Source organism: Gracilinanus agilis, chromosome 6 (assembly GCF_016433145.1).
Source record: "Gracilinanus agilis isolate LMUSP501 chromosome 6, AgileGrace, whole genome shotgun sequence".
In the NCBI taxonomy this organism is placed as follows: Eukaryota; Metazoa; Chordata; class Mammalia; order Didelphimorphia; family Didelphidae; genus Gracilinanus; species Gracilinanus agilis.
The window spans coordinates 49542576-49560773 of NC_058135.1; the positions used below are offsets into that span (position 1 = coordinate 49542576).

Sequence of the window (18198 nt, forward strand, 5' to 3'; positions counted from 1 at the left end):
GGGGGGGGAGGCGGGAGGTGGGGGAAGGGGAAAGAAAGGAAGAAAGGAAGAAAGATTCATTCAACCTTGCTATCTCTTCAAGCCACTGTACTAATTCTATCCTTCCACATCCAACCTTTTCCAAAGAAGATGCTTGATTAACTATCTCAGTTTCTCATCACTTTCTTATCTAGACACCTATAATCATGTTTCTCCCATCCAAGCTTATTCATTACAAACCAAAAGGCCTTTTCTTAGTCCTATTTCTCAGAATTTTTTTCCTAAGGTCCTAATTTATATCTCTTAATATTCCACTTGATATGTCCATGTCCCTTCAAATTCAAAACGTATAAAACTGAGATCTTTCCTTCAAATCCAGCTCTTCCTCCTATCTACTATGTAAATCAAAACTGGCCTCAGACACAGTTGCATTACCCTGAGCAAGTCACTTAATCCTGTTTGCCTCGGTTTCTTCATCTATAAAATGAGCTGGAGAAGGAAATAGCAAACTACTCTGGTATCTTTGCAAAGAAAACCCAAAATGGGGTCACAAAGAGTCAGACATGACTGAAAAATGATTCAGCAACTACAGTAGGAGCTCTCTTATTTGGCTTCCTCCATACACAATCCCCAAACCAGGTAGATTGACTAATGTTGGTACTACCTTCTTAAGAGCTCTCTCATCCCTTCCTTCTCTTTCTGTTCCCAATGCTTCCACACTAGGCTAGGCTCTCTTCACTTTGTGCCATTTCATCAGCCTCTGGAGAGTCTTTGTTTTTTCCCTCCTCATCTATCCCATTTCTACCATCCTTCATAGGATCCTAGACCTCAGCCTGTAAGGGATCATGGTGGTAACTTAGTCTGACCCCTTCACAATGGATGAGAAAACTGGCCCATGAAAGTTATGACTTGACTAAGGTTAGACGTATAAGTGGGAGAAGCAGGGTTTGAACCCAGGTTCTCTGTGCATATAGCAGTCTAATTGCTCTTTCTAAATAATTTTTCTTTTCTCTCCAATCTATATGCTTTTAGTGTCATCCCATTAAATGTGAAATCTCTGTGACTAGACCTCATTCTTAGGGAACTCTCCCTTCTTGGAACCCCCAAATTTTGTCTGTTTGGTTCACGTGTCCTCATATTGATTATCTCTACATTCATATGTCTTTTTTCTCCAACCAGATCATAAACTCCTTGAGGCCCAGATGTTATGTGATGCTTCCTTATTTCCCTAGCACCTAGTACATTATTTTGCAGGAAAAAAACCAGTACCTATGTTAGTTTGCTTTAAAAGAAGTAATAATCAATCATAATAGGCTCAGAGTAGGCTTCAAGTTAGCTTGAGCCCCCCTGTCCCCCGACTCAGAATTTTCCTCTTTGAGTGATTCTGCAGTCCCAACTTCCTCCAGAAGCCAAGGTTGCAAGTATATACCACTCTGCCCAGCTTTGAAAGAGAGAAAAGAAAGAAGAGAGAATGAAAGGAAGGAAGGAGGGAAAGAGGGAAAGACCCCCTAGTCACTTATTTTGTTCTTTTCTAAACATTCTATTCCCATTAATTTTTGTAACTATGACACAGTTAGAAACTCTTATTTCTTGGGGGCCATTGTGGGGCCATAGAGCAATGGCAAGCTTTGGGTGTGTGCTTTCTTGTAGCATCCCTTTATCTGTTACACAATTTGGCTTCCCTTTGGAACCAATACAGGGCTTCTTGAAATCTAGTGTCTCTTCTCTATATGTACTTTCGATTTCCCTTGAAAGTGTTTAAAAATATAATCAGAGTTGATATTCTTTTTGTGGCTCCTGGTATCAACTAATTGTCTTTTTTACCCCCTTCGGTTTCTCTTCTCTCTTCTTTTTTCTTTCCTCCAAATACAGATAAAGAGGAAGTCCAAAGAAAAAGACAAAAACTCATGCCTAATTTTTCGGACAGTTTTGGAGGTGGGAGTGGTGCTGGAGCTGGAGGAGGAGGGATGTATGGTGGTGGCGGTGGAGGAGGTGGGAGTGGAAGTGCTGGCCCAGGTAAGAATGCCATCCTCTTTCTCCGAATTCTTAGTTTACATGGAGACCACATTTCCCACCCTCCCCCAACTAGTTCATACTAGAACTAGTGCTGTTTTTCTAAGTAGATTCCTAAATATATTTTTTTCTTTCAGTGAGATCTCATTTGAGGTGTACAGTTAATAGACTAAGCCTGTTTTGGGGATTCATGGTATTGCTTGGGGTAAAATGTTCTTTTCCTAAAGAATAAGATTAAATTGTGGTGGCCAGCTGAATGCCATTCCAAATTCTATATTCCCCATGCAGTGAAGGTCCTAGACTTTCCTTTTAACCAAAGACTTGGAGTTGGGGCTATCATGACGTACCATTAATATGTCAGTGTATCCTTAGTTATTCAAGAAATGGGTCATTTCCCCTACCCTGCTCCCACCCTAACCTGCACAATTCCCAAACCTCAGAAAGGCTACTGATAGCTCGCACTTAATGCTTTACAACATCTAGAATTTCTGGTTTTCTTCACAACACCACAAAGTAGGTAGTGCCTGTTTGATCATCTCTCTTTTATATGGGGGTGAGTAGAAAGAAGCCCAGCCAGTGCCTCACCATCACACAGTTAATGGAACAGTGAAATAGCAGAATTCTCGGGGAAGTAGAACTCTACCCCTCCTCTGAAAGTTTTATAGTTTTCTGATTTATGGTACAGGCACATGTCACTTGGCTTGTCACCAAGGCTTGTTGGTGGCGGCAAGAGGTGTGTCATTGCTCACTTTTGTTTTTAAAAAATCATGATGGCACATTTTTCATTTCCTTTGCTTTTTTTAGGATACGGCTTCGCTCCTTATGGATTTTCTTATGCTGGAATTCCCTTCCATCCTGGCACAACCAAGTCTAATGCTGGGATGAAGCATGGTAATGAATGTTGGGTTTTGTAACATTAAAGGAAGAACTACCACGTGCACCCCCACACACAAATCTACAAACATCAAAAGAAAAAAAAGATGTTTAGGGTTTTACCACAATAATATTTTCTACCCACATCTTGAAGAATTAAATGAATAAAATTGAGCAAAATATTTTGCTAAAGGAGTTGTATCAAAACCATACAATTATCAAGTTAGAGGGGACCCAGCAGCCATGTAAGTCAGTACAAACCTCCACAGCAGTGGTTCCCAAACTTTTTTGGGCTATTGCCCCCTTTCCAGAAAAAAATATTACTTAGCCCCCTGGAAATTAATTTTTTTTTAATTTTAATAGCAATGAATAGGAAAGATACCTGTGGCCATCACCGCCTCCCTAGATCGCTGTAGCGCCCACTTTGGGAATCGTTGCTCCACAGGAATGGGGCTGATTCTTTTTGGTCTTTAAAATGATTGAGCTGGGTTGCTCGATGGATTGAGAGCCAGCCCTAAAGACGGGAGGTTCTAGTTTCAAATCTGACCTCAGACACTTCCTAGCTGTGTGACCCTGGGCAAGTCACTTAACCCCCATTGCCTAACCCTTACCACTCTTCTGCCTTGGAACCAATACCGAGAGTATTGATTCTAAGATGGAAGGTAAGGGTTTTAAAAAAATAAAATAAAAAATAAAATGATTGAAGAACCACCACCCAAAAGAACTTTTATTTAGGCAGGTTCTATCTATGAACATTTATGTTCATATATAAATTTTTCAATATAATTCAAGTATAAATATATGTTCATATATAAATTTAAAATGATAAATTTTAAAATATTAATTTATTAAAAATGATGAACCTCTTACTAACTTAAATTATTCAATTAACTAAGTAACATATTTATTAAAAAACTATTTTCCAAAACAGAAAAAATTATGAGAAGGGTTTATATATTTTTTCACATTTCTTTTCTATCTAGCTTTATAGAAGAAAAGTGGATTCTCATAGGTTTTTGTAGTCCATCTGTTGCTTGAAAATTCAACTTCCCACAGATGTAGTTGGAAAAGGAGTATTATAATAGGCAAATAATGTTTTAGTATTATTATGAGCATAGTTTTGCCCTTGCAGGTTCCCTGAAAAGGCCTTGGGAACCCTAGGAGTCCATAGGCCTCCCTTTGTGAACTGCTGAACTATAGGAATCCCCTATCTAATCGCCTTGAAAAAGACAGCCTTTGCTTGAAGACATCTAGAGAAGTTTACCAAGCTTTCTCTGTGAAGTCCTTGAGAACAGTCTTCTTAGGTCTCTGTATCCCCAATGGTTAGCCCAGCTCCTGGTGCTTGATAAATGCTTTTGGCTGACCAACTCTTCAAGATAGGAAATACAAGGATCAACATATCCATTTTATAGACAAGAAAGCCATTACGCAGAGAGGTAGTTAGATGCCCAAAGACACAAGCCATTAAGGTTTGAACTCAGTTCTTTTGACAACTAGTTTTCTTTTTCCACTATGTCAAAGCCCAGTGGGACTATGGTTCATGTAAATCCTAATCCAAAAAGCTTTAGAAAACTATTTATTTTAGTTGGCAATGAATGGAGGAAAGGAATGAAAAATGATAAATCAGGAAGATGAGAAAGAATCATCACATGAGAAAATTTGATCCTCACATTGTAAAAATCATCACATTTGAGATCATCACATTATAAGAGGCTTCTCTGGCTCTCACACACACATCCCACATGTGGGGGCTTTATAGCGCTACTCTCTACCCCCAGACACAGTTTTTACCCAGATGTAGAGAAGAGCCTGCAAGAGCCAACATCTGTTTTGGCTTTGCTGTTCTGTATCCAGAATTTGGGTGATATGCCTGTTCTAGAATACCCATTCAAGAAGAAAAAGAGCAAATACTAAGTGACTGAACTGAAAAGACTATGACCAGAAATGGTGGACTGGTGCGCTCTAGAAGAAAAAAAAAAAAAGAAAAACCAAAGCATTCACATAGAGATTACTATTTCTATTAATAGAAAATAAGGGGGGGGGGGGAAGCAGCTAGGTGGCTCAGTGGATTGAGAGCCAGGCCCAGAAATGGGAGGTCCTGGGTTCAAATCTGACCGCAGACACTTCCCAGTTGTGTGACCCTGGGCAAGTCACTTGACCCCCATTGCCTTACCACTCTTCTGCCGTGGAGCCAATACACAATATTTATTCCAAGATGGAAGATACGAGTTTTTTTAAAAAGGAAGGAAGGAAGGAAGGAAGGAAGGAAAGAGGGAAAGAGTCTAGACTTTTTTTAACTTAATTTTTTTCTTTTTTTAAAAAATGTTCTAAGGGGCAACTGGGTGGCTCAGTGGATTGATAGCCAGGTCTAGAGATGGGAGGTCCTAGGTTCAAATGTGGCCTCAGATACTTCCTAGCTGTGGGACCCTGAGCAAGTCACTTAATCCCTATTGCCTAGCCCTTACATCTCTTCTGCCTTGTCTAAGATGGAAGGTAAGGGTTTTTTTAAAGTTATATAATAAAAGAAAAAAATATTATAACTGTAAATAATAATACAATAAATATTAAAAAGAATAAATATAATAAAAGTTCATAATAAAGAATTTAATCATCCCTAAACATGAATAGTTAAATATAGGAAGAACTAAAAAGGATTGTACCCATAAACTTCTTCATACATTTTTTTTAATTTTAATTTTTTTAAATCCTTACCTTCTGTCTTGGAGTCAATACTGTATATTGGCTCCAAGGCAGAAGAGTAGTAAGGGTAGGCAATGGGGGTGAAGTGACTTGCCCAGGGTCACACAGCTGGGAAGTGTCTGAGGCCAGATTTGAACCCAGGACCTCCCATCTCTAGACCTGGCTATCAATCCACTGAGCCACCCAGCTGCCCCCATGGATCCTCATTAACATAACATTATAATGGGGCAGTTGATTAGACAGAGAATCAGCTGATCTTTATTCATTATTTTTAGGAACTCCAGACTCCCCTTCAGAGCAAGGCTACGGACACTGTGACGAGAGTGATGACAGGGGCTCTGCAGAACTTTCTGGGAAAATACTAAAAACCACAGAGCAAGACGATAAGTCCAGAGTCACTGGGAGAGATGAGGTTACTTTGACGTGCAGGGTAGGAGTAGAAGAGGAAGATTGTAGGTTACAGGGTAAGTGATAAGTAAATGATTAATCTTTATTAAGGGAGGGAGGGAGGTTCTAGAGAGCAAAGTATTTCCTGAAACTGATTAAAAGGCTTTATTGATTGTTTTTTAGTGTTAAGATTAATTTGACATTCATAATATAATTAGTATATACCTTTTAGAGTTTTATACTTTAGGAACACAGTGTTGAATATCCACCTCAGATCTTTTTTTCCTATACTTCCACTACCATGAGAAGCACTCTTCTTTAGAAATAGAACTTCCCTAGATACTATATGCGAGGAGGTGGTATATCTGTCCTGATTTTTAAAAGCTTCAGAGAAGATTCTGTCTAATCCACTGATTTGTCTTACAGACTGAATTATAAAGTCACAAAATCTGGAAGTGAGGAGGAATCTCAGAGAGATTTTTTTTAAACCCTCACCTTCTTTCTCACGACTGATATCAATTATTGGTTCCAGGGCAGAAGAGGGTTAAGGGTGAGGCATTTGGGGTTATGACTTGTCCAGAGTCACACAGCGAGGAAGTATCCAAGGCTAGATTGGAGCGTGGCACCCCCATCTCCAAGTCTTGCACTCTTCTCGGCGAGACATCTAGCTGCCTCTCAGAGGTTATTTTTAATCCAATCCAGAAGATCTAAGATTCTAAAAAGTAGTCATTCAGACTCTGAACAAAGACCTCTAGGAATGGGAAACTCACTTTGGTACCAGTCCACTTTGGGTAGCTCTAATTCTTCAGAAGTTTTTTTCTTATATCAAACCTAAATAGGCTTTTTTTTTTTTTTTTGGCTGCTACCCATCACTCCTAGATCTGCTTTCTGATCCAAGCAGAGAGCCATCTAGAAACTTGTAGATAGCCCATACACTCCCTCTCCAACTGACCCCCCTTCACAAGTTTTCTCCAGGCCAAAGATCTACAGTGTTATCAACTAGGTTCAGGTTTGTCCGAAAACAAGACAAGCTAAATGACTTCTCCTGGCCTTCTCTCTTCCTATTTTCTGAGATGGATTAGTTGTTTGATTATTTCTGCCCTCTACTGAAAATACTGAGCACTGCTCAGCTATATGCCATATCTCTAGGCTATTTGCCAAGAGGAAGTAAGCCATAAAAACACGAATGGCTCACAGAAACTGTCTTCCAAAGGCAAACTGATTACATGTTTTTGATAGACTCTTTGTTTCCTACAGCCTCTGAGGAAAGGGACCCTATAGTGGCTGGGAGCCCTATTTTTCCCCCAAAAGAGTAGTAACTTTAACATTTAATTTATATCAGATCTGCTCTAATGTAAGCCCCCAGATCTTTTCTAGTAAAATAGTGCGGATCTCAGAGGAAAAGTGGGGCTCATTGGTTAAAGCATGTCAGCGGGTATAATTGCCAGTGTGAAATAGGCATAAAATACTGTTTTGTGATTGTTATTATCAGCTCTGTGAAGAAAATGAATGATTCCCTTGCAGGTGACCCTTTCCTAGAGAAGGCCATGCAGCTTGCTAAACGGCATGCCAGTGCCCTCTTTGACTATGCAGTGACGGGTGATGTGAAGGTGTTGCTAGCTGTCCAGCGCCATCTTACTGCAGTACAGGATGATAACGGGGACAAGTAAGTGGGACCATTTAGAGAACAAGAAATTGGGGAAAGGAGAAGAGAAAGTGGATGGGCTTAGAGACAGCAAGGATCAAACCAAGCTGTCAAATAACTACTTGGGTGGGGGGCATTCGGAAAAATTTAGAAAACAGCAATAATAGTAATAGCTGGCATTTCTTATAGTGCTTTCTGGGAAGCTATGTGTTACGGTGGATAGGGTGCTGGGCCTTGAGTTAGGAAAACTAAACTTCTCAAGTTCAAATCCATTCTTGGACAATTAATTAGGTGTGTGACCTCAGGCAAGTCACCTAACCCTGTTTGCCTCAGTTTCTTCATCTGTAAAATGAGCTAGAGAAGGAAATAGCAAACCACTCCAGTATCTTTGCCAAATGGGGTCACAAAGAGTTGGGCACAACCAAGAATGACTGAGTAGCAACAAAACATAGTGCTTTAAGGCTTGCTAAGCACTTTATAAATATTTTGACATTTTATCCTCCTAATAACTTTGGGAGGTTGATATTATTATTACTCCTGTTTTATAAATGAGGAAACAGACTGAGACACTAAGTTACTTGCTTAGGGTCGTACAACTAATAATTATCTGATACAAGATTAAAACTTGGGTCTTCCTGATCTAGCCACTGAATCATAGCTGTTTAGTTATAAAGGGAAAGGAAAGAAGCCCAAGAGGCTCTGTCAAATCAATCCCCTCACTCTTCCCTAGCTGGGATCATTATCCTCATCATCACTGTGCATAAAAATGTATAAGATAGTATGACCTGCTGGGAAGGCAAACTGAGATGGTTTATATAGAGGTACAGTCTTTGATGAAGTTTTGCCTCATTTGTTGTAATGATTGTTGGCAGAGTCTTCATCAATCCAGACATTGCTTTCAAGCAGGTCCCAGAAGGGTCCCAAGGCAAGGTCATCAGTTTATTTTTTTTGTTTTGTTCTTTTTTTTAATTTTTAATTTTGAATATTTTCCCCTAGTTACATATTTCATGTTCTTTCCCTCTCCCCCAACCCCCCTCCCTAACCTCCCTAACCCCCCGTTAGCCAATGCACAATTCCACTGGGTTTTACATGTATCATTGATCAAGACCTAATTCCATATTATTGATATCGGACTAGAGTTATCATTTAGTGTCTCCATCCCCAATAATATCCCCATCAGCCCATGTGTTCAAGCAGTTGTTTTTCTTCTGTGTTTCTCCTCCCACAGTTCTTTCTGAGTGTGGCTTGTTTTCTTTCAAGGTCATCAGTTTAATCTCAAGGTTTGGTTCCTCAGATTTTTTAAAAATTAGCCTTATCAAACTACCAGAAAACTTCTTTACTGAATTAGAAAAAACTATAACAAATTTCATTTGGAATAACAAAAGATCAAGAATATCAAGGGAAATAATGAAAAAAAAAGTGAAGGAAGGGGGCCTAGCAGTACCAGATATTAAACTACACTATAAAGCAGCAGTCCTCAAAACAATATGNAGAGATTAGGCTTAGATCAACATCTCACACCCTACACCAAGATAAATTCAGAATGGGTGAATGACTTGAATATAAAGAGGGAAACTATAAATAAGTTAAGTGAACACAGAATAGTATACTTGTCAGATCTCTGGGAAAGGAAAGATTTTAAAACCAAGCAAGAGTTAGAGAAAATTACAAAATGTAAAATAAATTATTTTGATTATATAAAACTAAAAAGCTTTTGTACAAACCGAAACAATGTAGCCAAGATCAGAAGTGAAACAACAAATTGGGAAAAAATCTTTATAACAAAAAATTCTGACAGGGGTTTAACTACTCAAATATACAAGGAGTTAAATCAATTGTATAAAAAATCAAGCCATTCCCCAATTGATAAATGGGCAAGAGACATGAATAGGCAATTTTCAGGTAAAGAAATCAAAAGTATCAATAAGCACATGAGAAAGTGTTCCAAATCTCTAATAATTAGAGAAATGCAAATCAAAACAACTCTGAGGTATCACCTCACACCTAGCAGATTGGCTAAAATGAAAGAAGGGGAGAGTAATGAATGCTGGAGGGTGTGTGGCAAAATTGGGACATTAATGCATTGCTGGTGGAGTTGTGAACTGATCCAACCATTCTGGCTGGCAATTTGGAATCATGCTCAAAGGGCTATAAAAAATGCCTGCCCTTTGATCCAGCCATACCATTGTTGGGTTTGTACCCCAAAGAGATCATAAATAAACAGACTTGTACGAAAATATTTATAGCTGTGCTTTTTGTGGCGGCAAAAAACTGGAAAAGGAGGGTACTGCCCTTCAATTGGGGAATGGCTGAACAAATTATGGTATATGCTGGTGATGGAATACTATTGTGCTAAAAGGAATAATAAACTAGAGGAGTTCCAGGTGAACTGGAAAGACCTCCAGGAACTGATGCAGAGCAAAAGGAGCAGAACCAGAAGAACATTGTACACAGAGACTGATATACTATGGTAAAATCGAATGTAATGGACTTCTGAACCAGCAGAAAGAAATGACACAGGACAATTCTGAGGGATTTATGGTAAAGAACGCTACCCACATTCAGAGGAAGATCTGCAGGAGAGGAAACATATAAGAAAAACAACTGCTTGAACACATGGGTTGGGGTGGACATGATTGGGGATGTAGACTCGAAACTACCACACCAATGCAACTATCAACAATTTGGAAATAGGTCTTGATCAAGGACACATGACAAAACCAGTGGAAATGTGCGTTGACCATGGGTGGGTGGAGTGAGGGGGGTGAAGGGGAAAGTAGGAGCATGAATCATGTAACCATGTTAAAAATGAATATTAATAAATGTTTAAATTAAAAAAAAATTAGCCTTAAGAGACAAGACTTCAAATACTCTGGCCTCCAGTGCCCATTCTGCTTCGCTCAGCCCCTGAGCAGATCCTTGATGGCAAAGGCAGTTTCCTTTTCTGTCATTTTCCATCTCCAGGTCACCCACTTTTCTTCAGGTTACTCTGTTTTAGCTACTCTTTGCAGTTATCTTCAACTTTACTTTGTCCTCACTGGTTTCACTTTTTTTCCCCTTACCTATAAAAACATTTTTTTAGACTAGCCACAAACTGTTCCTTCTCCTTAGATTGAGTTTACATTGAAATACAATGGAAAAGGCTATAGAAACATTAACAAATTAATCTTCCTACCACCATTGCTCTGACCATATCATCCTCCCTTCCTCTTTAGTAAACTTCAGTGTTATTATTGTTATATATACTCTCCCTATTACCCCAAGACCAAAAACAAACCCATCTGCTTAGTGTTTAAGCCCTTCAAAACCATACTCTGTCTCTTTGTCTGTCTGTCTGTCTGTCTGTCTGTCTGTCTTTCTGTCTTCTGTCTTCCACTTTACTTTTCTCTGGGTCCTCTCTCATCCCTTGACATTGGCATCTTTGCTATTCCTCACACAAAACACTATCTTGTGATTCTGTGCATTTTCCCCACCTTTCCCCCATGCCTGGAATTCTCCTTGTTTCTGCCTCCTGGATTCCCTGACTTCCTTCAAGTCCCAGCTAAAATCCCATCTTCTATAAAAAGCTTTTCCCAATCCCACTTAATACAAGTGCCTTTCCTCTGTGCTTTTATCCAATAGATTTCATGTTTGTCCCTAGTCATTTGAATATCATCTTCCCATTAGATTGTGAGTTCCTTGAGGGCAGGGACTGCCTTTGGACTTTTTTTGCTTGGCACATACCAGATGCTTAGGAAATAAATGCTTCTTGACTTAATAAGTAACTATATAGAAGCAGTCACTGCTTTCTTCTATATTGTCTTGATTAAGTCTTTTGGTTTTTCTTAAATACTTCCCTTGGTTTGTGCCTAGCTAGGGTGTTTGGTTCATGTCATGGTGATAGCATCTGTCACATCTGTCACTGTTTCTTTTTTTTTCAAACCCTTAACTTCTGTGTATTGGCTCCTTGGTGGAAGAGTGGTAAGGGTGGGCAGTGGGGGGTCAAGTGACTTGCCCAGGGTCACACAGCTGGGAAGTGTCTGAGGCCAGATTTGAACCTAGGACCTCCCGTCTCTAGGCCTGACTCTCAATCCACTGAGCTACCCAGCTGCCCCCTGTCACTGTTTCTTATGCACAGAGCTTTCCATTTCTGTTCTCACTGTGGTTATGAAGATTTGTCTCCTTCATACCCTATGACCTCTCTAAAATGATCTGGCAGTTCTTTCATTGTGGTCTTCCAACAGGCTCAGAGATCCGTAACTAGCTAAGGGCTTTGATTCAAATCTACTAAAATCAGTTTCATCACTGAGATGTGTTTTTTTCCCTTTAACTTTGGTGTAAAAACTGAAGCAGATGCTTAAAGCAAAAAATAACCCAGGATATGTAGGCAATCAGAGATCTGTGTTCTCATTCCTTGTAGTGCAACCAAGGATGTGGTATAACCACTGGCCTCATTACTATACAGTACTGCAAGAGAATTCATACAACCTTTGTGTATAATGCTACAGTAACTGTATGCTAGGAAAAAAATTTTTTAGTGTAAGATAATGTACAATTCAAAAAGGATACAATAAAGGACAATAGACTTTTTTCTAGTGAACTTTTCTGGAGAAATACAGAGCCAAAGGAACCATAATAAAAAATCTTTCTTAACTAAAAGCGACTATGACAAAAATATGAAAAAGTCTGCATAAAACAATACTGAACGAAAAAATCAGAAGTTAAAATCTCCTCTACAAACTGATTCTTATGAACTAAAAATATTGTTTTAGTCATCATGAAAATTGGAAGGAATCTTAGAATTAGATAATTATTTCTTTGCTGTCAATTTTTGGCATATACTTTAATTTTTCAGTTGACAATTAAATAGAGACAAATTAGAAAAAGAAATAGAAATGGCTGCTGGAGGGGTAGTATTGTGTATGCTGTAGAAGCAGGGGAAAGCAGGCAATAAGGCATGTTTAAGCATGTAGAGAGAGTAGTAAGACAAGCAACGAGTGCAAAGCCTGCCCTTATTCAACACAACCAGTCTGGAAGGATTTGAATGATTTCAAAAATCCTCCTCTGTGCTAACGAGTCGGGCCTCATTGTATGTGTGATAGTATCTTGTAGTAGAGGAAGAGAGTGATGGCAATTATTATCCTCTTCCTTATTTTCATCATCATCATTGTCACTGGATTAGAGAGCAGAGATTCAGCCCAAGAGCATGATTTTCATAAGAGACAACAGATATCTTTTCCTGCCAACAGGATTTATTTTCCTCAAGTTTTTGTGTTTTATTTTTCATCTTTAGCTAATTGACAATTTGAATCTGTGGCCATGAGTCATCACGTGGTCGAGGGGGAAAAAGAAATCAAAACTCCTGTTTGTAGGGAAATCCCCCTGGGGAGGGAAAATTATTTCTTCTTTGAAATACACATGGAAATTCTTTAGGAAGTTTTGGGACATTTTTAAGGGCCACGTGCATGATGCCTGACCCAGGTTTCATGTGTTGATAGAAATCTTCCAATACAACAGCTCATCTGAACATATCATTTTTATAAAAATATTTCTCACATAATACAGGCCTTTCTGTGCCAGTGGTTCAATCCCAAATAAAATGTATTTCAAATCGTAAGAAAAAGATCAGAATAAAGTGATTCTCAAGTCAAAGTGAATAAATTTGATAAATCTTTTCACTTCTTTACTATAATGACTTCTTGCTAGGTGACATTATGGATATAGGGAACAGCTCTCTTTATAACTTTGTAAGAAGCAAATATCCTCTTAGAGTAGGGGGTTCTTCATCTAGAAAACTTAATGACTCTTAAACCGTAAGCACGTCTTTAGTGTTTTTGTAACATGTATATGTTTTACATAATACATATGTAATATACTTTTATATATTATAATATATTGTGTTACTATGTAATGGTTTTATATCACATACAAAATAATTTATATATATATACATATATATATACACCTATATATTTAAACCCTTACCTTCTATCTTAGAATCAATACTGTGCATCAGCAAAAGAGCAGTAAGGGCTAGAGATCACACAACTACAAAGTATCTAAGACCATATTTGAATCCAGTTTCTCCTATTTCAAAGCCTGACTGTCAATCTACCGAGCCACTCAGCTGTTCCCAGATGTATTGTATTTCAATATATTTCAATATATTTCCTTTGTCATCCTGCGTGTTTTTTTTATATATTTAAAAGCAGGATGCTACGGAGCCCCTTGGCTTCACCAGGCTTCATCAACAAGAATCCTTGAATTAGATATTGTCTATACCTAAGTAAAGAAGCATATCGTTGATCCGAAATTAATTTAATAAATTGCGCACTTTAACATTTCTTCCCCTAGGGAGATTAATATTTGGCATCACCAAAGGCATACTTAATATAAAACCCAACACGTTTATTTGCAGGCTCTTAATCAGTGTTCTTCTTCCATTACCCAGTGGGTCATCACCACTGAATGATATCTAGGTCAGCATAAACTGGACACTCAAAAAAGGCCACCAGGAACATTGTCTTTCTCTTAGGTTCTGATTGGACCATTCAGTTTGAACTTATTAATTCATTAACTGATTTCTCCCTCTGACTAACTGATTATTGTCACTGTCTTTACATTGTAGTGTCTTACATTTAGCAATCATCCACCTTCACGCTAAATTGGTACGGAACCTTCTAGAAGTGATATCTGGTTTGCTTTCTGATGACATCGTTAACATGAGAAATGACCTCTACCAGGTAAGCAGAGATGTCAGTTTTTATAAAAAAATGAATCTTTTTTTTCTAAATTTAAAGTTGGTTAAGGAAACTTCCCAAAATAGAAAGCAATATAGGGAACTTCTGGGTCCTTTTCCTGGGACATGGACCATTTTAAGCCTTTGACTAATTTTCATTCAACAAATGATTGATTACATGTTCCTTCCACTTGTTCCTAGTTACAAAAATGCAATCCAGCTTTAAAAAGTCTTTGATACTGATATCCTGTAAATCAGACTATTAATCTCTGGGTGAGCCATTATGCTGGTATCAATTGTGACAAAATTAACTTTTAGGTGTGAAAGGGAAAATCAAAGAATCCAAGCTTTGGTGTTATTTTGGAATATTGTAAAAGGGAAATAAGCTCAAATATGATAGGTGCCTTGTCATATATCTAACTTACTGAATCACCAGAAGCTACTCTATACACTAATTCCAACCAGTCTAGACTCAAAAGTCCCTTGCCATCTGTTATTTGTGCTTATTTTTTTTTTACTGTGTTTAGGAAAGAAAGGAGAAGAAAATCTTAAGAGTCAGTAATACATAAGCCTAAAGACTGTTGAGGGAAGAAAGAATACTTTTATTGGAAGTTCAGAATACGTGCAGACAGAGGATCAAAAATATTTGGGGTGCTAAAAAGAGTGCTTCAAAGTATAACTGACAAAGGCAAATGATTCTAAGAGAAAAGGTGTATTTCAAAAAAAGGAAAGGAAATTAAGACCAAGGGAAGACAAAAGAGAAGTCCACAAGGTATTTTAGCACCCTAAAAATTAAGTAGGCCTTAAAAGAAATTGAGGCATATTTTCTAAGGGTTTCCAAAACCAATAAGGTTCTTAAATATATCCAGAAGATAATAACAACTAGAGAATTGGTGGATCCTCTTTGAACCATTGCAAAGGGGTCTTGCTTTGAATAATCTCTGATTATTTTGGAATGGTTGCTCCCTGCACCTACAAGGAACAAAACTCCATCACTCCTCTATGTCTAGGAAGAAGGTCTTTGTTGGATGGTGGGCCCCCTTCAGACCAGGACCTTCTCTATACATCATAATGTCTCTTTCCCTCTCTTCCTTCTCATTTTACCTTTCCTGATCTCCAAATTGTCCCCCACCCCGCCATTTTGCTTTGTTACCTTTCCCCTCCCTTTCTTGCCCCTCCTTCACTTATTTTATACTTTCTCCAGTTGTCTATATCCTTCCCTTTGCCCAAATGTCTCCTTAGTTTAGGTAAGACCCTTGACTAAGCTAGAATATGATGTAAAGATTTTTGTGGCACTTATTTAATGAAATTCTTGATTCTCAATTTTAATTTCTCTATTTTTTCTTTTTTGCTGTTTTTTCTTTATTTTTAATTTTTCTTTCTTTTTTAATTTTTCAATTTTAAAACAACCACAATCTGTTAAGTTACTTGTGTGTAACTCCAGTGATCTATGTTCTCCCCTTGATGGGTCATTGATTACCTTGCAAGGTAAAAGGTCCTACACTCTTGATTTCTCATCAGATTCCCTCTCTGTCATGCTGAAAGTCATAAAGGAACTGATCTCCTGTGACAGAAAGAGGAGACTCGAGTAGGCCATTCTCCATTGGTCCCATGATTCAGAACTGACGGAGCAGCTCACATATGACCAAGGCTTCATTTTAGATTTCCTTTTGGAAACATCTTGAAAACCCTGCACTATTTAGGGTGATCAGTACTTGGGAGGCCTTTAAAACCCAGTGTTCAGTCTGGCCCTTTTAAAGATAGGCATCTCATGGGGTTGCTTCTTTCTTTTAAAAATATTTTATTTTGGTTAAGGGAGTTTCCTCACTTGGGAGTTCCTTATACCAATGATGTTGTAAGTTGAGTCTCTGCCTATTATTTCCCAAGAAACGTGCAAGGACTCGCTTAATATCCTGATTTGTCTTCTGATTCACAAATTCAGTCGGGGCCTGCCTGCAGTATTCGTTCAGCCCTGCCTGACTCCTCATGACCTCACGGACCATAGCAGGCCAGTCCTGTGCATGGGGTTTCTTGGCAAACATCCTGGAGTGGCCTAGCCATTTCTTTGTCCAATCACAGTTAGAAGTGCCTGAGGCCAGTTTTGAACCCAGGAAGTCCCATCTCCAAGCTTGACTCTCTATCCACCGAACCATCCAGCTTCCCCAAGAGTTGTCCTTTAAGTTTGGAGGTGTTCTTCATCACATTGGCTGAGAGTGACAAATTATTAATCCATAGAAACTCAAAAAGCCCCATCCATTGGGAGGTTGAGCAATAAATGCCCCCATGGACACAATCACAGATCCAAAAAGTAGTCTATACATTTTTTTTTTTCATCTAGGATGAAAAAAATTTTGACAGCCTTTTTCAGCCATTTTTTTAATAAAAAAATAAATATGCTTGATGAAAAGTGGCAGAATCATATCCCTTCCCTTTTTATGGGAAATCTAATCAGTGTCTGTGAATCAGCTAAAAATCAGGCAGTAAAAGGTGGGACAGCAAATACACCAAATGATCTATGAATGTGCTTTCTGTGTAATTATAAATCTTGAACCCTTGGACTTCATCTCCCAGAACCCTTTTCCCTTCATCCATGTAGCGTCCTTATGTATTGTAAATAAGTTTGCTGTAAGCCCATCCTCTCACTCTCTTCTCTCATGACTGTGACTGGCCTAGTTCCCTCTTTACTCTAGCTTTTTATTATTAATAAATCTTATAAAATATAATGCTTGGAGATATTGTATTTAATTTTTAAGCTTACGTTTCATTCTGGCCAGGCACTCTTCCCCCACCAGACTTGTATATTAACCCCATCATAACTCTCAGAGTAGAAGGGACTTTTGCCTCTTTTCTCCATTTGTCTAATATGTGCTCTGCCTTCTTTTCCCTACCATTTGCAGACACCCTTGCATTTAGCAGTTATCACCAGGCAGGAAGGTGTGGTGGAAGACCTGTTGAGGGCTGGAGCTGATGTGAGCCTTCTGGACCGCCTGGGTAACTCAGCTTTACACTTAGCTGCAAAGGAAGGAGATGACAAAATTCTGAACATATTACTAAAGCACAAAAAGATATCGCCACTGATTGATCACCCTAATGGTGAAGGTAGGAAAAAATTCACATTAGCTTCCCACAAAATAAATGGCGGACTTTGTTAATGCTTCTTCTGTTGCTATACTCGTTAGATGGGCCCTTGGTAAATGTCTGCCTTTATTCATTCATTCAATTTTTTTTTTTAAAACCCTTCCTTTCAGACATCAGCCTTTTTAGGTTCTACAAGTGACATTGGCTTAACATTGATGTCTTCAGGAGTCTTAATAGGTTTTATTATATAAACTACATACAGTATTTCAAAAATTTGGACAGTGTGGTTGTACAAAGAAGACAAATGTTTTTGTATTACATTGAACTAAATGGTCTTTTGTGCATTCAATGATTTTTAGTCTCAGTAAAAACATAAAAAATGAATCAAAAACCCTTCCTTTCTATCTTAGTAACACAAAGAAGGGCAAGGGGTAGGCATACAGGGTTAAGTGATTTGCCCAAAGTCACCCAATTAGGAAGTGACTGGGATCAGATTTGAACTCAGATCCTCTTGGTACTCCTGATTCCAGATCTGGCCCTCTCTCCACTGTGCCACCTACCTGCCCCTCTGCCATTATTTATAATGGTTCTTCAACTACAACTACTTTCCATCATGTCACAAACTATTTTAGTTGTTTATTGTTATTGAATTAATTCTTTTGGAGGAAATTGGGCATATGTTGGGTGGTAAAATAGACAGCTAAGATACAACTCAACAAAGGGAAATGAAGGATTATCATTTCCAAGAATGGCTATGTTTTGCCCATCAGCGAACGGGAGGGAGGGAGGGAGGGAGGGAGGGAGG

At 38.5% G+C, this 18198-nt stretch overlaps 1 protein-coding gene across 1 annotated transcript in view; it reads left to right on the forward strand.

Annotated features, from left to right (window-relative positions):
* The window catches only part of NFKB1 (nuclear factor kappa B subunit 1), a 141449-nt gene that overhangs the window by 113595 nt on the left and 9656 nt on the right, over nt 1-18198 (forward strand). The window contains exons 11-16 of the mRNA XM_044681629.1: nt 1852-1995; nt 2797-2883; nt 5841-6029; nt 7477-7618; nt 14205-14319; nt 17213-17414. Of these exons, the coding sequence (XP_044537564.1) occupies nt 1852-1995; nt 2797-2883; nt 5841-6029; nt 7477-7618; nt 14205-14319; nt 17213-17414 (879 nt within the window). The remainder of the gene's footprint in view (nt 1-1851; nt 1996-2796; nt 2884-5840; nt 6030-7476; nt 7619-14204; nt 14320-17212; nt 17415-18198) is intronic.